Source organism: Urocampus carinirostris, chromosome 13 (assembly GCF_059441175.1).
Source record: "Urocampus carinirostris isolate Australia breed hairy pipefish chromosome 13, RoL_Ucar_1.0, whole genome shotgun sequence".
NCBI lineage: Eukaryota > Metazoa > Chordata > Actinopteri > Syngnathiformes > Syngnathidae > Urocampus > Urocampus carinirostris.
Genome location: NC_142361.1, coordinates 6,401,766 through 6,429,018, shown reverse-complemented (window position 1 = coordinate 6,429,018; position 27,253 = coordinate 6,401,766). Strand labels below are relative to the sequence as shown.

Genomic DNA, 27,253 nt, shown 5'->3' with positions numbered 1-27,253 from the left:
CAATGTCCAGCAAAACTCAGCACTGTGTCAGTACAAAACAAGACCAACATTGATAGAGGGCAAATACATAAAATGGTTGACTATAGAATGACCATACAAAGGAGTTACTGTGCATGCCTGTTGGCATTTGCATGCAAGCACACCCGTCTAATACACACCCACCGTCTGAAAGTAAGCTTACTCGGGAGCCTCTGGGTGGCACAGTAAGTTTCCACTGTTCAGGAGTCAACCCCCTTTAGGTCATAATGGCCCCCTACTATCACTGACAAGAAAATAATGAGAGCCACATGTTCAATGACTAAGTAGGCAGCCAGCGGGCCAGGCTATTTGTGCTCCAAGTGACTTGTTGAAAGAATAAAGAATAATGCAGAATTTGACCTAAATATCTCTGTCTACTTGCTCTGAGCAACCCCCTTACTAATAATTATTTTTAAATCCAACTTCCATTTAAAGTCTACCCAGAAATTGCATGTGAAGCAAAAGCATTCCAAGATGGAAATTAACTCCACACCTCAAAAGTGTCTAGAACATGGGTCTCCAACCTTTTTGAGGCTGAGAGCAACAGGCACCTTAATAACACATAACAAGAATCTGGATTTAATTATGATTAATTTAATTTTCTATCTTACTGATATTTTACGTGAGAACTGATTTTTATTGATTAATAGTTATTCGGAATGATTCAACAAGGTAGGAAACAGATAAACTTCCTCATTAAATATTTCATTTCTTCTTTACCTTTCCAATTGTTTCAATTACAAATGCTCAAAAGGAAACAAATAAAAGAAAAATAATAACAAGTTTCAGAACATTTTGCAGGAAATCAAGACGCTATCATCAGTTTCAGTTTTCATGAACTCTGCACCATCTTTGTACAAATGATAAATTATGTAGGACTCTTAAAATGAAATAAAAATCTAATATCACATTTCTACTAATTACTAAATGTGCAGCAATTAAAACAAAACATATATTTTAAACTGGCAGCACGGCGGCGCAGTGGTTAGCGCGTGTGCGGCACAGTTCTAAGGTCTTGGGAACCTCCTGTGTGGGTTCAAATCCAGGTACCAGACTTCCTGTGCGGAGTTTGTATGTTCTCCCCGTGCTAGCGTGGGTTTCCTCCGGGCACTCCGGTTTCCTCCCACATTCCAAAGACATGCATTTCAGGTGAATTGGCCGGTCCAAATTGTCCCTAGGTGTGAATGAGCAAGCGAGTTGTCTGTCCCTGTGTGCCCTGCGATTGGCTGGCAACCAGTTCGGGGTGTCCCCTGCCCACTGCCCGATGATTGCTGGGATGGGCTCCAGCACCCCCGCGACCATACTGAGGATAAGCGGTGGAGCTAATGAGATGAGATATATTTTAAACTTTGTAACACATTTTTAACAGTTTTACAATATTAACTCCACATTTGCAATGGCACTGAACTGTTGCAACCAACGACATTGTCACTTGTTTGTTTGCCTCTTTAAGAACTTCTCCGTCTGAAAATGCATTCTTCCTCTTTATCTAAATTGAGTGGCTCTGAAAGAGGCTTTGGTTGCTTTTTGAGAGTTTTTTAACCGGCCTTATAAAAAACACTGCTCTTTGTCCAAAGTTGCATTTAGCTCGCGGGCCTTCTCTGTGTTGTGCTGCCGGGCGGGAAATTACAGTACCATGGAAGGTCCACGCCGCAAATGAGACACACAGTTTTCCTTCACATTAATAAAAAATAATGTTTCCTCCCATTCGCTACGCCTCAGCTCCATGGGGAGCAGAGTTTTCAGCCGCTCTGCCCCCCAGTTTGGGAACTAATTGCCCCCTGACCTCCGAAATTCTGTGACCCTGTCCACCTTCGAATCCAGACTCAAAACTCACCTCTTCAGAATTGCCTTTTCTTGACTATTTGCCTCACATAATACCCCTTTTACCTCTAATGTGTTTTATTTGCTATTTTTTACTTAACTTTGCTTGTTTTACCCTTTATTCATTGTTGTGTCCAACTATACTGGACTGTCTCAGAAAATTAGAATATTGTGATAAAGTTCTTTATTTTCTGTAATGCAATTAAAAAAACAAAAATGTCATACATTCTGGATTCATTACACATCAACTGAACTATTTCAAGCCTTTTATTATTTTAATATTGCTGAATTTGGCTTACAGCTTAAGAAAACTCAAAAATCCTATCTCAAAATATTAGAATATCATGAAAAAGTATACAAGTAGGCTATTCAACTAATCACCTGAATCATCTAATTAACTCGAAACTCCTTGCGAGGGTTTCCTGAGCCTTAAAAACACTCAGCTTGGTTCAGTAAACTACATCACAAGTATGGGGAAGACTGCTGATCTGACTGCTGTCCAGAGGACCATCATTGATACCCTCCACCAGGAGGGTAAGACACAAAAAGAAATTTCTCAAAGAGCAGGCTGTTCACAGAGTGCAGTTTCAAAGCATATCCACAAAAAGTCTGTTGGAAGGGAAAAATGTGGCCGGAAACGCTGCACAACCAAGAGAGATGACCGCAGCCTTAACAAAATTGTGAAGAAGAGCCGCTTCCAGAATTTGAGGGAGCTTCAAAGACAGTGGGCTGAAGCTGAAGTCCAGGTATCATAAGCCACAGTTCACAGACGTGTCCGGGAAATGGGCTACAATAGCCGTATTCCCATGGTTAAGCCACTTCTGAACTCAAGACAACGGAAGAAGCGTCTGACTTGGGCTTTGGAGAAGAAGCACTGGACAGTTGCAGAGTGGTCCAAAGTCCTCTTTTCAGACGAAAGCAAGTTTTGCATTTCATTTGGAAGTCAAGGCGCCAGAGTCTGGAGAAAAGCAAAATCCAAGTTGCTTGAAATCCAGTGTGAAGTTCCCACAGTCAGCAATGGTTTGGGGAGCCATGTCAGCTGCTGGTGTTGGTCCACTGTGTTTCATCAAGTCCAGAGTAAATGCAACTGTGTACCAAGAGATTTTAGAGCACTACATGCTTCCATCTGCTGAAAAGCTCTATGGAGATGAGGATTTCATTTTCCAGCATGATCTGGCACCTGCCCACAGTGCCAAAACCACCAGTAACTGGTGCACTGACCATGGCATCACTGTCCTTGATTGGCCTGCTAATTCCCCTGACCTGAACCCCATCGAGAATTTGTGGGGTATAGTTAAGAAGAAGATGAAAGACACCAGACCTACAAATGCAAATGAGCTGAAGGCCGCTATCGAAGCATCCTGGGCATCAATAACACCTCAGCAATGCCACAGGCTGATTGCCTCCATGCCACGCCGGATTGATGCAGTAATCCGTGCAAAAGGATTCCCAACCAAGTACTGAGTGCATCAATGGACATTTTCAAATGTTTGATTTAGTTTTGCTGTTATAAAATTATTTTTTTTACTTGGTCTGAGGAAGTATTCTAATATTTTGAGATAGCATTTTTGAGTTTTTTTCAGCTGTAAGCCAAAATCAGCAATATTCAAATAATAAAAGGCTTGAAATAGTTCAGTTGATGTGTAATGAATCCAGAATGTATGACATTTTTGTTTTTTTAATTGCATTACAGAAAATAAAGAACTTTATCACAATATTCGAATTTTCTGAGACAGTCCAGTATGTACAGCAACCTTGGGTGTCCTGAAAGGCGCTTTGAAATACAATGTATAATTATTCTTATCTATTATCGTTCGTCAGTATTAAACATATTGTGTTTACTACTTAATTGTAACGTTTTCTCCAAAATTACCTACTCCTGTATGAATTCTTGTTTGGTGCTGTGCAATGCTCTTCCCCCTGAGATTCAATCTGCAACATCAGTGGAAATGTTTAAATCTAAGCTTAAAACACACTTCTACTCTATAGCATATTAATAACCTATATTTTACGTTGATGATATGTGTATTATTTGCCCTCATGTAGGTTTTAGATGAGAGATGGTGTCATAATAGTCTATAGTTTGCAATAGTCTTTGATCTGTGCAGCCCTTTGAGTCTCTTTGTGATTAAGGGCTGTACAAATAAACTTGACTTGACTTATTATTATTACCATATAAAGAGAACATTTCTTCAATACAGTACTACTAAAGCCTCCTAAGAGTCAAACGTCAATATTAAGTAGCAAATATAGATCGCCTTGGAGGTCGAAACAATTACTATCATGCGAGCATGAACTTTAACACTATAACTTGAGACATATCCAATGTCCCCCTTTAGGTTCAACGGATCAAAACAACAAAAACATTTTATTTTCTACTATTCAGGCCCTTTGACATAATATGAAGCACAGAGCAGGAATCGTAATCACCAAATCACTTCTGGGAAAATGGCTGAAAAAAGACATCTCAAAGTCAGGAGGAAAGCTCATTTGACACATCAAAGACCCAGAAAAAAAGAAAGCTGCTATATCGGCGCATTGTCGTGACACAAATAGATAGAAGCTGTAAAAATATTGTTTAACCGATGGGTGAACTTTTAGTCTTTGAAATTTAACTCCTAACCTAATGGATTGATCAGAGATGAATCTGTTACATGCGGTAAGCTTACCAGTGAGTGGGTTCCTTCCCAGGACCAGCACATTGGGTAAGGGCATAATCACCAGCTGCTGGAGTGTATCCTGCAGAGGAAGAGAATTGGTTGTTAAGACACAAGGGTAGTTTTTGCACACACAATGCATTCTCAAAACTATGAATGTAAGACAAAAATCTTAAGCAGAAAAGTGGAAATAAATACACACTATGCAAACACTCGGTAATGCAAAAATAAAAGTAGAATTTTTTTTTAATGTTTATGTCGTTTTTCTATCAGGAATTTATTTACCTAACACTAGAGTCTTGGATATGTCAGATGAAACCAATAATCTGTACTTGCTCCTTCATTAGGAATGTTGACATTCTCAATGGCTTAAACTTGACTTGAACGTACGTCAGTTGAGGAAGGGGCAATACCAAGTGAGGACACATTTACATAGGATAGGGGTGGAACATGCGAGAGGGAATCAGGGTGGACTACTTCTTGCTAGTTTGGCATATAACTGCAAACAAAGTTATCCTCCGTTTTTTAAGGTAGATGTTCAGCAAATGGGAATGTTTCATGTCAGAAAATTGCCAGAGCTTTACCTCCAGTTGTAACCATTTGCCATTTAATGGTTCACATTGTAATACCATACTGGGGTCAGGAGCCAACATCTGTGAGCTCTTGCCTAAACTTAAAGCGATATCCAGTTTCTTCCCATTTCATCAAATCTTTCAGTGTTGTTTATTTAAAAAAGCATCCTGATGTAGGAGTCTTTGTTTTCCAGGTGGGACCGGGAAATATGAAGAACAGCTGCGATGGCATCTGAGGTGGATCTGTTGTTCCTATAGCCATACTGTAGGGGGTCCAAGTCGTCTGGGATGCTGCTCCGGATGTGGGGTAGAACTACTTTTTTTAAAGCACTTCATAATTATTGGAGTGAGTGCTACCGGTCTGTAGTCGTTCAGGCAGGTGAGTGGGGTGTTCTTTGGGAGGGGGGCAATGGTTGTGGTCTTGAAGCAGGAGGGAACTGTGCTTTGGCTGAGGGAAAGGTTGAAGAAGGAGGTAAAAACATTTGCCAGCTCATTGGCGCATATTCTGAGAGCACGGCCAGGGATGTTGTCTGGTCCTGCTGCAGTGCGGTCTCCTCGGTGTATGGAGCGAGTCTGTAGCTGAATGGCGACCTCCAGTATTTTGTCCGAATGCCAGGTCTCGGTGAAAATAAAGGCGCAGCACTCTCTTATTTCACTTTGGGATGAAATACTGGTTCACAGCTCATCCAGCTTGTTTTCCAGTGAGCGCACATTAATTAGCGAGTAGGAGGCTGGGTAGCGGTGGTCGGCTAGCTCGGACTTTTAGCCTAACATGGAGCCCTGCCCTTTTCCCTCGTTTCTGTCACCGTCTCGGGAGCACCCTCCCCGGATCAGCCTGCTCACTCAACCTCGGTGCAGCGGGCCCTTCGTGGGGGTGGCGGTGGTAGCCACGGGAGCAAACAATGACTTGTAGCTCGGGTGATATAAAGTCTGTAAAAAGCAGGTGACTGTGTGGGTTGCCAAAGTTGAGTCGTTCCTGCCTGGTATATGTTACCAATGTGTGGTATTTTTCAAAGAAAAAAAGAGAACACAAGAGTATAAAAGCGAAAAGCCGGCAAGCACGCTTAGAGCGAGCAAACACGTCTGCCACGGGGGGCACCATGTTTCATGCCAAGGACTGCACTTAATTTTGTTAATTCTTCCTCATTTTGCCTACAACCACTTCTGTCTGAGGTTTTTGGCTCAAAGCGCCCTCTGTAGAAATTTACGTTCGAGAACTCAACACAACATAAACACGTACAATTATTCTCACTGGTAAGTCATGCAAAGGGGCGTTACTACGGAGCAGTTAGGGCATTCTACTGACCTGACTTTGTGCACAAGGGCTTGTGTCCTTCAATATTCCACCTCACTCTATGCTCTGCAGAGGATTGGGACCGATTTTTGATACAAGGTTTATTTGAATGTTTTATTTGACAAGAGTGATTAGTTGGGGGTCTGTACAAAATAATAATAATATTGATAAATTTAAAAAACATGGACTAGTTGACTTTTATTCAAGGAGACAAGCAAGGTACTTAAAATGCCTGTTGACATTTGTGACATTGTGAGGGTGCTTTGTTAGATAAGGAGTAAAAATATAGGGGAAGGGGGAGAAATGGGATGGAGTCTTCATGTGTGACAAAGAAACACTCCCAAGTCCTAAGTAAAATCAGATGCTATTGTGAACTAAGTAGTAGTGACGTGGATGCTGTTATGAAACAATGAAAATAAAAACATTCTAAAGCTTAAATAGCCGACTAAATTACTATAACTACTTATTAGGCCCGAAAAGAAAAATTAAAACCGTGTTTTTTGATTAGACTATGTATATTGTTGTATATTGTTTTTTCCTGCCATTGAATCGTGGCGGCGACATAATGCAGATAATAACAAACACAACTCTGTTTGTATCTAAAATACTTTCAGGTTCTCGGATTAAATAGAAAACAAAAATAACTAAAAACAGTGGATTGCATAAGAGAATAGGAACTCTGTGCCCCACTTACATTTAAACGACAGATGGATAAAGACAATCTGGCATGAGTGTGAAATTACACTACACTCTTTTTAGCATCTTAGCAACCTCTGAATTGTTGGATGGTTGGAATTGAGCTCCATGACCACAGAGCGAAAAAGTGGTAGAATTTGATTGCTTGAGGAGTGTTTGTATTGGTCTCGTGTAAAAATCCAGTCCTTAAAGACCAGAACTCGGCGTGTTTCGGAGGTTACCCTTGTTGAACATAACTAAATTTAAATAAAAATAGGCAATCATCTTTATGCATACCTTGCAAATAAACCAGGTGTGATAAATGTACCCCTAAAAATACACAACTGTGCCCCTTTTGGGATGCAGTTTGACACCAGGAGGAGGAGTACAGGAAATTGATTCAGGACTTTGTCCGATGGAGCGACGCAAACCACCTGCACCTAAACACCACCAAGACCAGAGAGATGGTGGTGGACTTCAGGAGAACCAGAACTCACCCGGTTCCTGTAACCATCAAGGGAGAATGTGTAGAATTTGTCCAGACCTACAAATACCTTGGTGTGCAGCTGGACAACAAACTGGACTGGTCTGCCAACACAGAAGCTCTATGTAGGAAAGGGCAAAGCCGACTTTACTTCCTCAGAAGGCTGGCCTCCTTCAACATCTGCAAAAAGCTCCTGAAAATATTCTATGAGACAGTAGTGGCAAGCGCCCTCTTCTATGCGGCAGCGTGTTGGGGAGGCAGCGTCAAGAAGAAGGATGCCTCTCGTCTCAATAAACTGGCTAGGAAAGCGAGCTCTGTTGTGGGCAAAGAGCTGGACAGCCTAACAACAGTAGCTGAGAGACGAGCACTGAAAAAGCTGAGGTCAATCATGGACAATCCATCGCATCCACTACACAGCATTATCTCCAGACAGAAGAGCAGTTTCAGCGACAGACTGCTGTCACTGTCTTGTACTACGGACAGACTGAAGAGATCTTTTCTTCCTCATGCCATGAGGCTCTTTAACTCCACCCGGCAGAGTAAAGGCCCACATTAAACCACACCACCTACATTGGATATTACCGAATCTTACTGCAATATGTATTCTGTGTAGCACTATTTAGTTACTCTATATAACACGCTACAGTGGGCATTTGCACGTCACACTGGGTATTTGTATATTGCATTCTTTTGGCTTTATTATTGTACTGTTCTCAGCTCAGGGATGCTGCTGGAAATGTGAATTTCCCTTCGGGGATGAATAAAGTATCTATCTATCTATCTATCTACCTTTGGTTTAAGTGATGAAATGTCACCATAAATAACAAAATACAACCTTTTTATTTTTATTTTTGGATGCTGCTGCGGCTAGTTGCTCTCCAGCTAATCTTCTATTTATTGCCGTTCTCTCTGGTCTTTTTTGCTTTCTTTTTTGGACACATGCGTGGCCAAAAATACTTACAGTAGGGACGAACTTATTCGGTTGGGTGGGCGTCTAAATTTTGACTTTTCTGGCACTTTTTACACCGCCTATGATATACCGAGCGAACTTCAAAGAGATCCGGCATCCTTGTGGACAACTATCCCTCCTAATAAACGACGACAACGGCGCCGTAAAGACAGAAAACATAAGCGTGGTTGCCGTGCGGGCAGATGTGTGAAGCGTGCGAAGTCAAAGGAGCAAGAAGGACGCGAGGATGTGACAAATTCCACCATTCATTCCTCGCCGGACAACAGACGCTTTACACTCAACGCTCACGAAGCGCCCCAAAGGCGACATCTTTTGACGATCTCTACAAAGACTACAAAGAATTCAGCTAAGTCAAATGATTCAGCAAAGCTAAAATTTGGTCTTTTAAATATTAGATCGCTTGCTCCTAAAGCTTTACTTGTTGATAACATTAATCGTGATTATAAACTGTATTGTTCTTTGTGATGAGTATTTAGCGCTAAATTATGCTTCACCCCCTGACTACGCGAGTAGCCATATAGCACGCACGGTGAAAAAGGGTGGCGGTCTCGCGCTCATTTCTGAAAAATCGCTCAAATTTAATCCTCGTACCTCTAATAATTACAAGGCGTTTGAGGCTCTTGTGATGCGGTCCTCTCTTTTGTCAATTTATGTAATAACTAGCTATCGCGCACCTGGGCCATACACAACTTTCTTGGACGAATTTGCTGAACTTTTGTCTGAACTAGTAACCTATGCAGACAAAATTATAATTATGGGGGACTTTAACATTCATATGAACTCCCCACTCAGTTCACTTACTATTGTGTTTAGGTCTCTAATTGATGCATTTGGTTTTAATCAACTGGTTGATTTGCCAACCCATAAAGATGGAAACACGCTAGACTTGGTTCTGACTCGAGGAGTTTTAACCTCAAACATTATGGTGTTACCGTGTACTACCGTTATCTCGGATCATTATTTAGTTACATTTGAGGTGCTAGCTAAATGTAGTGTTAAAAAAGCTGAAGGATTTAGCGGACGCAATGTAAGCACTGGCACAGTTTCTGAGCTCTTTGAACTCCTTCCTGGAGCAGTTGCGTCCTTTCCTTCATACAATGGCTCGATTGACTCACTCATGAATGAGTTCAATACTATCCTGACTAGTGTCCTAGATTCAATAGCGCCCATAAAGCTAAAATCACGTCCTAAAAGACACACGCCTTGGTTTACTGATGAAACTAGAACCCTTAAACAAGAATGCAGGAAATTGGAAAGAAAATGGCGCGCTACCAAGCTTGAGGTTTTCCATCAAACCTGGTGTGACAGCTTGTTAAAGTATAAAGCGGCCCTTGCCTCTGCAAAATTGGCCTACCTTTCGAAGGTGATTGCATCCCAAAAGAACAATCCCAAAGTCCTTTTTGACACTGTAGCATCGCTTACAAGGCAACAGACTATCGCAGATAGTTCGACGCACTCTGCTCATGACTTAATGGTCTTCTTTACTAAGAAGATTCAATGCATACAGGAAGAAATTGCTAAGGATATTATTAATACCACACATATTAAAGGGCTGAAATCTACAGAGGCACGACAGGGTGGCTGTCCAGGGAAATTGTCCGGTTTTAGTGAACTGTCACTTGATGACCTCAAACAGGTGGTGAATGCGGCCAAACCGACAACTTGCCAGTTCGACCCGCTCCCAGGTTCACTTATTAAAAATCTTTTTGGCGTCCTTGGACCTTCAGTTCTAAATATTATAAACATATCACTCTCCTCAGGTGTAGTTCCAGCAGCTTTTAAGTCCGCCGTTATTAAACCCACACTGAAACGACCCAACCTTGATCCAGAAATCTTAAGTAATTATAGACCTGTGTCAAACCTACCTTTCCTTTCTAAAGTACTTGAAAAAGTAGTGGCACAGCAGCTGAATGATTTCATATCCGAGAATAACCTTTTTGAATCTATGCAATCAGGATTCAGGGCTAACCACTCTACTGAGACAGCTCTGATCAAGGTAACAAATGATCTCCTACTGGCAATGGATTCTGGCGCTTCATCACTTTTGCTACTGCTGGATCTTAGTGCTGCTTTTGACACAGTGCACCACAATTTTCTACTAGAACGGTTGGAAAAATGGATTGGTCTCTCAGGAACCGTCCGCTTGGGTTTAGATCCTACCTCTCAGATAGGACGCACTGTGTTAAATATGGCGAGATGACATCTGAGCCCTTTAATGTTACCTGTGGTGTTCCGCAGGACTCAGTGCTTGGCCCCCTTCTTTTCAGCATTTACATGCTTCCATTAGGTGATGTTATTCGCAAGTACAATATCAGCTTCCACTGCTACGCAGACGACACTCAACTATATCTTCCGTTGGAGGAATCTCCCACACTAAACTGTGGAAATTTGGAGGCCTGCCTCATTGAGATAAAAGAGTGGATGTCACTCAATTTCTTGCGTCTTAACTCTGAAAAGACCGAAATGTTAGTCATTGGTCCATCTAAATGCCGTGACTTATTCTCAAAAACTGCTGTGAACATTGACAAATGTCACATCACACAGAGTGACTCAGTTAAAAATTTAGGTGTCATATTTGACCCCGATCTATCCTTTGAAATGCATGTAAAGAAAATTACTAGAACCGCTTTCTTCCATCTTCGTAACATTGCTAAAATCCGTTCAATACTGTCTCAGTCGGATGCGGAAATTATAATTCATGCATTTGTTACCTCCCGTCTCGATTACTGTAATGCACTACTCTCTGGTCTCCCGAAGTCTAGAATCAAGTCTCTTCAGCTTGTACAAAATGCCGCAGCGAGGCTTTTAACTAGGACAAAAAAGTGTGATCACATCACACCGATTTTGGCTAACCTGCATTGGCTCCCAGTTAGCCTTAGATGTGATTTCAAGGTTCTCTTAGTATTATACAAAGTCATACATGGACTTGCTCCCTCTTATCTTTCAGATCTGATTTGCCCCTATGTCCCGGTCCGAAGCCTACGATCTGAGAGTGCCGGTCTTCTGGTGATCCCAAGAGCAAAGAAGTGTTCTGCTGGTTCAAGAGCGTTCTCCATCCGGGCACCGAGATCCGATCTGCAACCTCAGTGGAAATGTTTAAATCTAAGCTTAAAACGCACTTCTACTCCATAGCATATGAATAATCGACTCTTCTCGTCGGCTGAAAAATTGTCTGTGTAATATAGTGTAATAATCTGTGAAACCCTTTGAGATTCTTCGTGATTTAGGGCTATACAAATAAAAATGACTTGACTTCTCTGCATTTGAGAGAATTGCCTCTCAAAACGGACTGATCAAAGATCGAAAAGTGCCATTCTTGATCCTGAGGTTACTATGAGGAAGCATGTTGAATTTTAATGTCGAACTTTGGAATGCTAGGTAATAACACTAGATGCCTCTCTGAAATTGAGTGAACAACTCTTAGACAGAAAAAGGGTCCAAGAGTAGAAAATGAGAGGAATAATGTTGTTGATTCAGTTGTGCCTCATCGAAAACACTAAGTGAGAACTTGCCTGTCCTAAGCCAGTGATTTAGTGTCCAGTGTCGTTGCTGTCATGCACTTTCCGGACAAATTTCAACATGTTACCTATTGTTCTTTTATTGATGTTTACTATGTTTGTGTACTGTTACCCAATGCTAAATCTATTCCACCCTGGTCATCCTGGAAGGGAGATTACAGGATGAGGCCCCTTCTCAAGGTTTCTTTTTTTCCTCACGCTGAGGTTTTGAGTTTTTCCTTGCCCGCATGTTGGTTTAAGACTAGGCGACGGTGTAATTCTATTTTTTGTGATTAAGGGCTATACAAATAAATGTGTGACTCAACAATCCCACCTGTTGCCTTCAACTGGGGCATGTGTTTGCAGCCCAAAGGTGTGTTTTAAATTGTGGGAGCCTGCAAACCACATAGACATAGTTAAAGATAAAGATTAAATGATGGCTTAAAGTTATATCATTGGTGTCGTAATGCCAATTTGCTTTTTGCTAAATGTTAGTATGCCACATGACTTAATTTCATACAGCTATAAGTAACACTGAATTTTTCAAAATCTGTCGATACAGACCATGAAATTACAAATGGTATATACAAACACATCAATACAATACTGCCGGTAAGTGCTATTTGCAATTTTACTGTAACTTAATTTCTGGCTGCATTTTTTATTCTACAGCCTTAGTTTGGACAGAATGTTTTAGCTTCCATTAATTTTGTCAATCAACTAAAAAAATCTGGAAATTAACGACTGGTTTGTAGCTGACATTTTCTGCTGATCCGATGCCAAATACCTTGTAGAAGCAAAATGTGCAAATAAATGTGCCCTTTTAAGCCATTAAATACAACTTTGCCACATTTTTAGTAAAAGTTTAATTTGATATTTTAAGAGACAGCAAATTTGAATGTGCACTTAAGGTTTATATATGTTAAAAACACTACATTTTAACAAAAACTGGGTCTTTATAATTTACCGTTTTAATCCCAAATAACACAACTCATGTGCGATTGAGATGAACTTTACTAATGAAAAGTCAAATAAATCTACTTATGCAGCACTCTCCATCTTGTCCAGTCCACTTGCAACGCAAAAGGACTGAACCAAACACTTTGAGGATTAGCAGCTGGCTAATACGAAGGCTAAAACACAGCTGCCTAATATTCCACTACGATTATCCGGGGAGCGGGTTTAGGGGCTCTAATGCATTAAACATGAAGGAAGAAAAAAGAGTGAGAAAAGTGAGGGTGTCATGGCGATGTGCTGCTGCTAATACCAAAAAGGCAAGCACATGAGCACAGTGCAGACGTCTCCCTTCCCCGCGCCACAATATCAGTCCGTTCAAAATTGCGTGCTTGTTTCCTTCATGATTGAATAAATGGCAATGTACTATATCTTACACTCGCAAAATGAAAACAAAAAAATCTGAGAGTATAATTAAGAATCTGTCACTGTTTTTAGATAATTACAGGGTGCCAAATCAATGTCAACTAATGTGTTTTTTTTTTAATTCTAACAAAATCCATTTGATTCAAATTTAACAGATTTTGCAACGTTGATTGTCTGTGTTCTTTGCTACTCACGATTTTGAAAGCACAAATCTTGCCGATTTGACTGTCAATATGACAATTGTTTTCTCTGCCCTTCTCTAGCTTTCCTACCTTTGCATTGCAGTGTTTCCTTGTTAGGGGTTTTGATGATTTTGATTTACAGTAATCCCTTGCTATTTGGCAAATTTTTAATCGAATTGTCTTTATTTTCATTGATATAGACGTATCGTACATTGTGTTCTGAACAGACAGCACAAAGAAAATGCTATCACTGGGGCAGATTTGGGAGGGCTTTGTGTGTTCCGTGGGCGTAACTGTGCGCAACTGTGATTGACTGACAGCATACACCAGCCTAATAGCTGGGCAGGCGCACAAGTCAATCTTCACTCAAAACAAACTAGGAAGCATGGCGAAACCTAGCTTTTAGCAGCTGGTTCATTGAAAATAAATTAATTCATTAAATCGGACTCGAAGGAAAGTCAGAAGAGAGAAAAGAAATGGGGATCACCAGCGGTGCTTCATGGATTGAGAAGGAAATAGGAAAGCTGCAGGTCCGGCCTACTGCTACGGCTAGGGCAGGGGGCAGCAAACCTAAATGTTGAAAGACCTATCCATCCATCAATTATCTGCACCGCTTATCTTTAGTAGGAAGCCCTTCTCTGCTGTCCTCGGGCAGTGGGACCCTTCTCTGCTGTCCTCGGGCAGTGGGAGGGGGACACTGAACTTATTGCAATGCAACACCTTCTTTATGTATCTATTTTAGCTACTGCATATTATCCTACTATCTTTATAACTTAGTTGGATGCAGTGCATCCCATGGAGAATGATGCACCACGTGACTACTCTGGTGTAGGACACCACTTCCAGTTCATCAATGACACCACTTCATTATCAATGACTTACAGTATTTTTAATTGTTTTGATAAAATGAAAGAAATGCAATAAAAGAAATACATTTTTGATTAAATTTTTTTGAGGATTTGAAAAAACAACAAAACGGAACGTGCATAATGTGCCACTTATCTGGGCAACAAAAAAAAAAGCAATAAAACGCAGCATGCATTCATAAAAATAGAACAGCAGCTTTTCAAAAATCTAAATAAAATCAAATTAATACAAAATTAAGTTTGATTTCTGCACAAATGTCACAATTCAGTTCATCACACCCATCCTTGGGCCTGAACAACAAAACACAATTCATATCCCTAAGTGTTATTCAAAATATATACTAACAAAAAACAGAAATCCCTTAATAAAAACAGCTATTTGGTAATAAAAAGCGACTATGTCAAGATTGTATTCTTTCCCGTTTAATGTGACTTCTGTGTTAAAGTTCGGACTGCAGCGAGAGGTTGAGTGAAATTGTGATGCGGTCCCTTTAAAAGGGGCGGAGCTTGCGCTTTGTTCGTCCCCAGCACAGGCAACACAAGGGAGAAGGAAACATGCAGAGGAGAAATGCCGCAAAGTAGTTGAAATGTAATATTTATTCTACACATTTTTGCAGCATTGAAAAACTTTTAAAAGTTGTGTCATGTTTGTCCTACAGACCATATATAAAGAAAATCATATTTCCACCCATATCTTTTTCAATTTAAAATTTTGGGGGGCAAAAGCGGCAGGAAGCCACATCGCAGCGCTAAAGAGCCATGATGCAAGGCTAACAACTCTTTTAAGCCATCCTTACAGAGCTTGTATCCAACCAACGCAAGATCCATTACCCATGAAACAGATGACCTGAATCACCAACTTTTGGGAAAACGCTTCATTCATGACTTGCATTTTAATCATCGTGGGGACCAGGCTTAAATTGAGAATACCTGATACTAGCGTGCAGCTAGCCAGCCACTCTCTAAATCGCTTTCTCACATCTGAACGCCAATTCTGTGTTATCTGTTTTTATTTGTAGATCTATAGTTGTCCTTTTGTAACATTCGTATACCGATACTCTCAGTCGATTAGGACATCATCTCGAGGTAAGTTTGACCTTTGGGGGCTTTTATGCAACGCTCCTTCAGATTTTCACTTTTCACAGGGGGTTCTTGTCCTTATTGACCACGATAACTGATGAATTCCTGTATTGCAGACAAAATGTATGAGTTGTTTTTTACCTGCTTTAAAACCTCTACCCGAAATAGCTCTATTCAAATGCTTGTTAGCTCAACAACTCATGAATAACTGATTGAAAATCAATCACTCACCCAGTTCAATACATAATGGGATATAGAGGACACTACCCATACAAAGAAAATATGAAGTACTGATATCTGTTTGACAAATACGAGGAAGCTGCAAGAGGGGAGAAAAAGGTGAGAAGGCGAAGATAAAATCATGATTCCATTACTACTGACTCAAAGCACGACCCCTCCTCTTCACCCTCTTCCACATTTCCTCCCCCTTCGATGCAAAGTATAAATTTCTGCAGTATTGATTTTAGTAAGAATCTCAATCTGTCCACAGTGGCTCATCTTCCATCCCACAGGAGACATTTAGACAGATTGATGAAATGGTGTGTTGGGTCAAGGGTGACATATCACAACACACTTGCACTGACTGACTCCCTTAATTTGTTGTTTACCTAACAGTTAGTGATAAATAATGTCACAAGCCAATCAGGCATATTGTCAGACATAAGAGCTGCACGATTTTAGGAAAAAACCTAATAGGGACATTTTAGACCTGTATTGCGATTTCAATGTGATTTTATATTTTAAAACTAAAGTGCATTTACGTGCTTTTTTTGTGAGTACTCAACCCTTGATTGCATGACCTACCAGTTCATAAACTTTTCCATGAGTGGGGTCAATAATTGGTGGGGAAAAAAATAAAAACACTCATGGCATCGTGGCATACACACGTTTTATGAGGAATACTTGGAATATGACAGTATTATAACTTCTTTATTTTCAAAGATTTTGAAGAATAACAACCCATGGGGTCATTTTTGATCCCACTTGTGCATCCAAAAGTTAATACTAGTGACATGTTTTAACCCGCCAGCGAGCCATCAGACTGTTGAGAAGCAAAGAGGTGTTTGTATGTCAACAGTCTTTTTGGAATCTCCAAATGGCCACTTTAGGAAACCATATATATTATATATATAAATTTACTTTTGCATATCTGGAATGCCTATTATAATGAATGCATGTCAGTTGAAACATTCTCCACTAGTTCCATCGCACAGGAAGCCAGGTCTCTTTTATACACAGACTGAGCCCCCTGCCTCCCACCCTTACGCTGACTTCCGCTGAAGGCGCATAGCTTTAACAGGGGGGCTAATTGTGCCACCTCTCATGTGTGTGTGTGTACATGTGTGTTCAGGATTGGGAGAGTGCATGTATGTGTTTGGCCAAACCCTTATACGCATGAATCACACCCTTTCAGCAGCCCCACGGAGCTACGTTGCTATAGAAACGGGGTTGAGAAGATGAGTATAAGCTCTACGTGCTCAGATACATACATGCACACACATCCACTGTACAAACTACCTCATCACCACCAACAAAGGGAAGGATATTCCTCTTTTTGTGCACACAAACACACACTTTCACATGACGCCTGATCTAACAATCAGGCAAGAACACTACTTAATACACGAGTATGTTAAAAGCAAAATTTAAACACAAAGTTTGTGTTACAGTATTTTAGGTTGCTGACATTTAATTGCTTGATTGAAGTCTTAAAAAGAAGTTCAAAAATACTATCTTGCAAAATATATAAATCAGGTTAAAATAAAATACATGTGTTTGTCAACTAAGTGAATATACAGGGTGTATTACTAAGGAGTGCTAGTAATGTATATATTATGATAAGTTGTCTAGAATGTGGTGTGTGTGTATAGTATTTTATTCATTTAAGTAGTTTGTATTTTTTTCTAATATCCATAGCTGTTCGGCAGTTTCAAAAGCTGTTATTTTCATTTTTATTTCTTGGGTTGTTTCGTGTGAATCGTTGTTTTAGTGTAATTGTATTACGCACCGCTGACAATCAATGCCAAGGTCCGGCATAACATTGAGAGCGGATGAAGTTTTACACCTAAAAACAACGGCAACCAGATGGCGAAGGAGCTGTATCGGAGTCAAATCAAGAGGCTTCTTCTACTACTGGTACCCATAAATACCAAAGACATCTGCATTATGTGGAGAAGCAAACCCTACCCAAACAAACGGCTTGGAGAGCGTTCGGGCGCCACGAGGCTGTACAGTATATGCTCAAGACACACTACAGAAAGTGGTGCCCGACCAACCCTGGCGGTTAATGGATCTATGAACCGTGAATATAAACATTAGGTATAGGACTTAATAAGTTACTGAACTTATTCACACTCCCTTTGAGAAAAATAAACAATTCTTGCACTTTATTTTCAAATAATTTTCTCTCCATCATTCTAAACCTTGTCAAATTCCAGTTTCTAACTTAGTCAAGATGGCTAATAATACAATTGTTACAATAAGAGGTTTAAATGCGGATCTGTATATATCAAATGTACACTTTTTTGGATGCCAAAAGACAATTCAAAATTTATGGATCAATCCTTTACACTTCAGTGGCAGTAATTAGAATGAGGGACAAGTGTGTCTGCCACTGTGTACATATACTTCAACCAACACTAAGCAACTGTTTGATCCAGTTTGAATGACCCAGGAAGCAAGGTTTTGATTTTTCTTTCTTGAGAATGAAAAAAAAAATCTGTTTTAAGAAAAGCAGCATTTGAACAAAATGAACTTTCATTCCGTTCTTTTTTTAATTGTTTCTGCCTTTTAAGTTATCTACTCCATCAAATACTACTTATGCAAATGTATCGGGTCAAGATTCTATAGGTTTATTCCGAACACTTGCCTACCATCATCGTCTATCACGGACCAAAACTAACACAGGATTGTGGTAAAAAGTTTAAAAAAATCGATTCTGCAGAATTCATTAAAAGAAAACCAACAGCAAACTAAGTAATTGATCATGACTTCTTGTGATTTATGACTACATATTTATACTGTCATGCAAACTATTTGCAGCATGGTTAACTCTACCATCATAGTTCAATTTACCCTACACAGACGAATCCTATTGTTTTCTAAAAATACCAAACAAGTGTCTGCAGCACCACACAACTTGTCGCAACCTCAATTGCAACATTGGTGGGAAGGGGGGCATGTGAGTATGCATGACAACACGCACATTTGGCCTGCGGAAGGAGAGCACATGCCCTAATAAACAAATTTACTCGTGATATACCTATAGAGTCAAGTCAGTTCGGGGAAATTCGGGGACTTTATTGAAATATGTACACGTGTTGTGACTGAGTTGATACAAAAATATTTGTAGGCGACCAAAATGAGCACTAACATTAATCCTAACAGTAATTTAATCAGAAAGAGAACTAGAACTCACCCGGTTCCTGTAACTATCAAAGGCGAATGTGTAGAATTTGTCCAGACCTACAAATGCCTGGGTGTGCAGCTGGACAATAAACTGGACTGGACTGCCAACACAGAAGCTCTATGCAGGAAAGGTCAAAGCCGACTGTACTTCCTCAGAAGGCTGGCGTCCTTCAACATCTGCAAAAAGCTCCTGCAAATGTTCTATGAGACTGTTGTGGCAAGTGCCCTCTTTTATGCGGAAGTGTGTTGGGAAGGCAGCGCCAAGAAGGATGCCTCTCATCTTAATAAACTGGTGAGGAAAGCGGGCTCTGTTGTGGGCACAGAGCTGGAAAACCTGACAACTGTAGCTGAGAGACAGGCACTGAAAAAGCTGCGGTCAATCATGGACAATTCATCACATCCACTACACAGCATCATCTCCAAACGGAAGAGCACCTTCAGTGACAGACTGCTGTCACAGTCTTGTTCCACGGACAGACTGCGGAGATCATTTCTTCCTCATGCCATGAGGCTCTTTAACTCCACCCACAATAAACCACACCCACACATTTTCATATTACCCTATTTTTATTACAGTGTGTATTTTATGTAGCACTACTTAAATACTCTATATCAACACGTTACATTGGGTATTTATGTATTATATTCCTTTTCCTTTATTGTTGTTTTATTTTCAACACAAGGATACTGCTGGAAGTGTGAATTTCCCTACGGGGACTAATAAGGTATCTATGTATCTATCCAACATGCATGGAGTGCAGAGTACAGTACTAAGTCTGTCAAAAACGGGAATGTAAGGGAGTGCTGTTTCCCCCCCAAACATGACCAGTGCATTTTTGTGAGGTCAGTAAACTATGGCAGACCTTGTTAATGCATGTGTCAACTACCATTTTAGCGCCTTCCTACATGCATTTAAAAACATATGAGATAAATGTAGTTTTTCAGAAAAGAAACAAAAGCATTGTAATAATAAATGTGTTTAAAGCGGGAAGTTTGCGGTCAACACTATTTTTTCCATGCAGTGAATAATTGCACAATTTACAAAGAACTTGAAGTTCCATATACCGTTTTGTAGTTACCTAATGTGGAAAACAATCCAAAACTCAGTATTGGCATCCATTTTTTTGAACAAGAAATATTTCTGATCAAAAAAGCAAAATTTTGTAAAAAAATGTTTTAGATTTGCAGTTATTTTCAGCACTAAAATGCCAAACATTAAAAAAGGGTTTCAGACCAGGTCTCAGCAACTTACACTTCAGCCAAAATAATAAAAAACCCAATATATAGGCCTACCAGTAAGTAACATTGAAAAGTCCAGAATAGATATTGTGCAGCAATTCAGCATTCAGTAAGGGTATGAAAATAGTGTGACAAAACAAGTGACTCAAAAAAGAATGTAATGTACCCACAAAATACAATTATATAATGGGTCAGTCATATCGCCCAAACAGGGTTTTCTTTTCATTTTTAGAGTGCCAAACGTTAAACAGCACACCCTAAAGCTATAAAGGTCTTCAAAAACTCAAGGACAAAAACCCAACAATCTTATTTCGCAAAATACGATCTTGCGTCTGCACAGCATAAAGGAACAAAACACCAATTTCTAGCTAGAAACAAAAACAAACAGCAATCACAAAAGGTAGAGTGTTGCTTAGTGTGTCACAGGACCCTAAAATATGAAATGATAGGATGGGATTCATTGGAGTAACTACTAAAAAAGCAGAAAATAATGTAGTTCAGCTTGTGAAGAGCTGCATAATCGCAAGCCCCGAGGAAAGCCAAAACCGAGGCTGCTAAATTAAAATGTGGCCCAGCGTATATATATGGCCCAGACGGGAGACGTTTGTGCACAGCCGTTTTCAGATCTCTCCAAAGATGTTCGATCGGAGTCAAGTCTGGACTCTGGCTGGGCCACTCCAGGACATTCACGGAGTGGTTCTGAAGCCAATCTTTTGAGATCTTGGCTGTGTGCTTTGGATCGTTGTCCTGCTGAAAAATGAACCTTTGCCCCAGCCTGAGGTCAAGAGCGCTCTGGAGCAGGTTTTCATCCTGGATATCTCTATTTATTGCTGCATTCATTTTTTCTTCTATCCCGACTAGTCTGCCAGTTCCTGCTGCTGAAAAACATTCCCACAGCATGATGCTGCCACCACCATGCTTCACTGTAGGGATTGTATTGGCCTGGTGATGAGCGGTGCCTGGTTTCCTCCAAACATGGCACCTGGCATTCACACCAAAGAGTTCAATCTTTGTCTCATCAGACCAGAGAATTTTGTTTCTCATGGTCTGAGAGTCATTCAGGTGTTTTTTGGCAAATTCCAGACGGGCTTCCATGTTCCTTTTACTAAGGAGTGGCTTTCGTCTGGCCACTCTACCATACAGGCCTGATTGGTGGATTGCTGCAGAGATGGTTGTCCTTCTGGAAGGCTCTCCTCTCTCCACAGAGGAACGCTGGAGCTCTGACAGAGTGACCATCGGGTTCTTGGTCACCTCCCTGAATAAGGCCTTTCTTCCCCGATCGCTCAGTTTAGAAGGCCGGCCAGCTCTAGGAAGAGTCCTGGTGGTTCCAAATGTCTTCCATTTACGAATAAGGGAGGCCACTGTGCTCATTGGGACCTTCAAAGCAGCATACATTTCTGTATCCTTCCCCAGATTTGTGCCTCAAGACAACCCTGTCTCGCAGGTCTACAGACAGTTCTTTTGACTTCATGCTTGGTGTTTGTGCTCAGACATGCACACTCAACTGTGGGACCTTATATAGACAGGTGTGTGCCTTTCCAAATCATGTCCAATCAACTGAATTTACTGTAGGTAGACTCCAATTAAGCTGTAGAAATATCTCAAGGATGATCAGTGGAAAAAAGATGCACCTGAGCTCAATTTTGAGCTTCATGGCAAAGGCTGTGAATACTTATGTAAATGTGATTTCTTAGTTTTCTATTTTGAGCTTCATGGCAAAGGCTGTGAATACTTATGTAAATGTGATTTCTTAGTTTTCTATTTTTAATAAATTCAAAAAAAGTTAAAAAAAAAACTTTTTCACATTGTCATAATGGAGTATTTTGAGATAAGACTAAGAGATTAAATTAATACAATTTGGAATGAGACTGTAACATAACAAAATGTAGAAAAATTAAGCGCTGTGAATACTTTCCGGATGCACTGTAAGCGATTTAAGAGGCAGGCGTAAATGTGCTCTCAGTAATATGATCAGATCTGAGTGAATATGATCTGTCCACAATTTTCTTAAATCAAAGCGTGGAGAAGCTTGGCTAGACATTGGAGCCCACCTACGCAAACTGCTGACACAGGACCATAAAAACTTTAAACCCACACCCCCATTAATGCCAAATTTCCTTATGGGATAAACTATAAAAAGAAGAAAAAAACGACGCCACATTGAGTAGTTCACAAAAAGATTACGTGGACAACAAGAAACATTTGGAACAGAGTGAAACTGTTGGGTCAGCCTAACAAAAGGTCATCAGCCACACGTTTAACTCTTTTAGGTTTTTAATAATTTTACACATTTTCTTGACTAAAAAATTACATTCCCATTTACATTTACAGAACGGAAGAACCAAGTAGAGGTGAAAAAAGTACCATGTACATATGCAAACTGGCATTAATGATGAAAAGAAATCAAGCTGCAGTTCAGTATGGAAGATATCGCCCAAGTGCAAGTACGCCCTAAAGTACACCATTAGGCTTGTGGGAAAATTCAAATTATTTGATTCGTGATTCTGACGTCAACAAAACTGAATCAAATCATAAATACGCAGAGGTCGCTGGTTCGCGCCTCGGCCGAGACATACCTAATTGGTATAATGTCTGTTGGCTGCGGCTGCATCGACTCGCTACAACGGGTCAGGTGTATCGACATTTCGTTCTGTGTACATTGTTACAAAGAATAGCAATACAAAGGAAATTATTATTATTATTATTATTATTTCAGTTGTCAGATTTTCAGTTGTTGGATAAAATTGAAAAATCTCAAAGAACACCGGCACTTTTAAGCATGCATGTGCGCTTGTGTAGATTATGCAAGCAAACAGCTTCTCATTCAAATGCAAATGAGCCAAAGCAGTTCCCTTTCTACAATGTGGACTGCAAAACACAACAAAATAAAAGTATGCCAGCTGTATCACGCTAAAATCTACATTACCCAGCCATTCCAGTGATGGCCAGACTGTGTTAGCCACATCGTGGGCTACCATTTACTGTATAAACTACAAACCTGTCAGTTTTATCAGAAAGTGTGTGATCACAGGTTGTTGATAAAACGGGATTAATGGACGCATTGTAAAAGCCAACTTTGATCAAACTCAACAGGACGTGATGTATGGTCGTCTCTCATCAGTGTTTGGAAAATTAAGGTATGGACCCGGATTAAAACAATAATAATGCCACCCAGGTTTTTTTGCAAACGTTTGAACACCCTTAAACTTTATTTCATAATACCTGCTACATCTAATTTGCAAATTTAGGGAAACGTTTTCATTAAACAATAAAACTAAAATGTAACAAAACACTACAGCTCAGAGTAAGGAAGTCAAAGTCATTTAAAATTAATGTGTATACTGTACTATTTTGCATTTGAGTTTGCAGTTTGCCTAAACTGTAGGGCAAATGGTTTGAATTCTTGATTTGCTTTATCATCAATGCAAAGTCATTAAAACAACACATTTACATATTGGTAACGGAAAGTCTTCAATAATTGTTCATAATAGTACCAACTGAATCATAATCTTAAGCGAATTGTCAGGTAGCCAAGTATTCCCAACCCTTAATACTATGCAGTAAAAATGGGGCTAACAGACCTGTGTGAATTTTGAGGATAAACAGCGATTGTAGTAAAAACCCATCTTGATGCATTGTCTCTGCATCCCTGTAAAGTGACTAAGAGAATAAACATGCTGTAGGATAGAACGTGTGTGTGTGTGTGTGTGTGTGTGTGTTTTTAAACAAGACCAAAAGCAGAGGCATGCAGGAAATGGGGGAGGGTTAGGGAAAAATTGGTCTCGGGAAGTTGTACAAGTATTTACCAAGGGGAATTCTTAAGGGGTTCAATGAATTGATTTTTACTAATACCAAAGAATCGGTCTAATACAACGACACCTTCAAGAAGAAAATCATACATTTTGGCCATGGGTTTAACAAAAAGGTGCTCAGCATCAAAGGTCAAATTGGAAAAGAAGGCAAAAAGAGAAAAAGGCAGTCGAGCCTGCAAAGCTAGCATCAGAGATGAATGAGCGCAAAATCTGAGCAGTAAAGTGCGCTACAGACACCTGCTAAGCCTATTAGCTTTAAAAGATGAAGTGCTTTGTCTGAAGCCACGTGGCTTGGTATATGGGAAAAATCAGTAAGGGATCATAATTACTACAGGAAGGCAGACCTGACTTCACTCCTTTCTGAGCAGTAAAATGAAAAGTGAAGTAGGAAGGTTAAGTTGAGTTACGAAATAACCCTTGGCTATATTCTCCTAAATCCTTGCAAAAAATATATATATATCCACATGTAAAACCTAAAATCCTACACTCCCAGAATATCAATTTAAATATCTAAAATTCACAGACTTGGTTTTTTTTCTTTGGCAGACCACACAGCATGCTGAGTCATCAAAAACACAACATCCTTGCAAACACTTAAAATGTTATTAAACATTTATTGTTTTTTGTAAATGTATGAATTTAATCAGTGATATACAGTACAAGTGTGAACAAAAGGCTGGAAAGTGCTGTGGTAAGATTTTGTTTTTAAGTCTATAATTTAGTTTATTTGACATTTGATCTTTTGGCCAGGGGCCTAAATTACAACTTGACACCAGCATTTGTGTATATCTTGGATCAATAAATGTCAACAGGATAAAAATCAGTTAATTTCCCTTTTGGATGAAAATTAACAATCAAACTTAACCATGTCGTAGAATGACTCAACGTGTCCCACAAGGGTAATTTTAGTCTAGAAGAACAGTAATTTCAGCCTTACGGTTACAACAAATAGAAATGAAGGCTAAGCAGTGGGAATGCAGCTACTGTATTAAGTCCCTGAAATGCTGTTAGGGTGGGGCAGGACTTAAAACTGCACTGTGGTCTCCTTGAAGCTGAGCTTGCAAACACAAGTAAGTGGCCCATAGCAATCTGAGAGATGAGCAGAGCGGATTAAACAAAGTAGCGCAGACCAGGGAGGTTTTCTTGAGTCATGCAACACTAAGCGCACTAACACTTGGGCCATCTTGCTGTGCCAGAGCAAACATGCTAATGAATTCTGAATTCTATAGGTAGTTTGAGCACATTTTATCAGCGCCGATCACGGCACGGATCCCTACAAAGAGCCAGAGTACGGTACAATTGCCTCACCTCTGCATGTACGTATGAGCGATGTAAATAGCGTAGGACCAGAACTGAAAACAGTCTTTGCTATAGTGTTATCAAGTTCACTCTCCATAGCATTGTTGAGCAGACAAAGCAAACACATAACCATAACGACGTCTTCATCTTTTTGCACAAACCAATGTGATAACTAAAATAAGGGCGGATACAATTAATGAATAGCTACTGTGGCTTTATTCTTGATTTAAAAACTTTTTGTAACGATCAAAATCAAGAGACAAAAGCTGGTGTTGACAAATCAACTCTTGTGATGTGCTTCATAAACTTAGTGTGAGTCACTTACCTGGTGCTAATATTGCATGATTAAGAAACCTTTTTGCATTCTCTCCATGCCTCCTAAGGATGTTGGTCATGGTTTAAAATCTGGGAAAGATGTGACTGCATTGCCATAATGAAATGAAAATGAAATCAAAGCTTGGATATTAAACTGCATGATGACAGCTCAAGGCATCATTGCCTGCCCGTTCCACTCCCTGATAGACATCTACTCCACTCGTTGCATTAGCAGAGCCCAAAATATTAACCAAAGACAGGTTACATCCAGGTGCTCAACTGTTTGACCTGATGCTTCCGGAAAGGCGCTTCAGGTGCGTCAAAGCAAAAACAATCAGAACCAGTAACAGCTTCCTCCCGAAAGCCATTATCGCCCTGACTCCCCCCATCTACAGCGTTCTTGAGCAAAATGTTCTGTACAAGTGCCAAAGTGAATATGCAAACATTTATTATATTTCATTTATTTTGTTTTTTTAATGTTTTTATTATTTTGCACATCTTAACTTTTTTAACTTGTTTAACATACACTCAAAGGAGAAGCCCTCCAATTCCATTATACCTGTATAATGACAATATAGGTAATTCATATGCTAATAAACACAAATGTTGTCCTACCTGGTAGTAGGCTTTAATCTGCCTGATTAGAATAGAAAGGTTCTGGATGCGCAGTGTAGGGTCATTATTCACCTTCTTGTTGGTCCTCTGCACTGTTGCCTTGGGATTTCTAGTGGAAAAAATGTACACAGTGTGAAGCTATTTAATGGCTCAAATAATCAAGTAATTCTGGATCTAGAATATCGCATGTTCATAAAAACAACCTGAGTATGCGGTGCACTTATTTTCTCAAAAAGCTTGAATTCTTTATTGTTTTGAAAGTTCAAATGACTCATTTTGAAATTCAAATATGTATGAACTCAGGGTGTGGGCCAAGCCTGGCAAGGGAAATCATTAGTGAATGACAGTATGATGTGCACTGCCTGATAAATGTTTTAACCATTACCTGAGCTGATGAGTGCCTTAAGTCAAGTCAAGTCACGTTTATTTGTATAGCCCTTGATCACAAAGGGTCTCAAATGGCTGTACAGTCCACAGAATATTGCAAACCACAGACTATTATGACACCATCCCCTGATCTAAAACCTACAGGAGGGCAAATAATACTCATATATTGTCAACATAAAATATAGGTTATTTATATGTTATAGAAGTGTGTTTTAAGCTTAGATTTAAACATTTCATGATGAACTGTGACTTTCAGCAGTTCCTGTATGAATCTGCTTTATATGTATATTTTTTTTTTGCCATTTGATTACAAAAGTTGGCAGCACGGCGGCACAGTGGTAAGCGCGTGTGCGGCACAGTTCTGAGGTCATGAGCTCAAACCTCCTGTTTGGAGTTTGCATGTTCTCCCCGTGCTTGTGTGGGTTTCCTTCGGGCACTCCGTTTTCCTCCCACATTCCAAAAACATGCATGTCAGGTTAATTGGCCGGTCCAAATTGTCCCTGGGTGTGAATGAGCAAGTGAATTGTCTGTCCCTGTGTTCCCTGCGACTGGCTGCCAACCAGTTCAGGGTGTCCCCTGCCCACTGCCCAAAGATAGCTGGGACCCCACTGAGAATAAGTGGTGCAACCCTACTGAGGATAAGTGGTGCAGATAATGGATGGATGGATGGATTACAAGA

General features: G+C 40.0%; 1 protein-coding gene across 7 annotated transcripts in view; it reads right to left on the bottom strand.

The window, feature by feature from the left end:
• Positions 1-27,253, bottom strand: part of ccdc88ab (coiled-coil and HOOK domain protein 88ab) — a 98,712-nt gene that overhangs the window by 55,848 nt on the left and 15,611 nt on the right. For all 7 annotated transcript variants that reach the window (XR_015852503.1, XM_088351560.1, XM_088351564.1 and 4 more), the window contains exons 3-4: positions 26,188-26,296; positions 4,512-4,581 (exon numbers count right to left, since the gene is read on the bottom strand). Coding sequence is in view for 6 of the 7 variants with exons in the window: in XM_088351560.1 (XP_088207686.1) it covers positions 4,512-4,581; positions 26,188-26,296 (179 nt within the window). In the remaining variant the exon portion in view is untranslated. The remainder of the gene's footprint in view (positions 1-4,511; positions 4,582-26,187; positions 26,297-27,253) is intronic.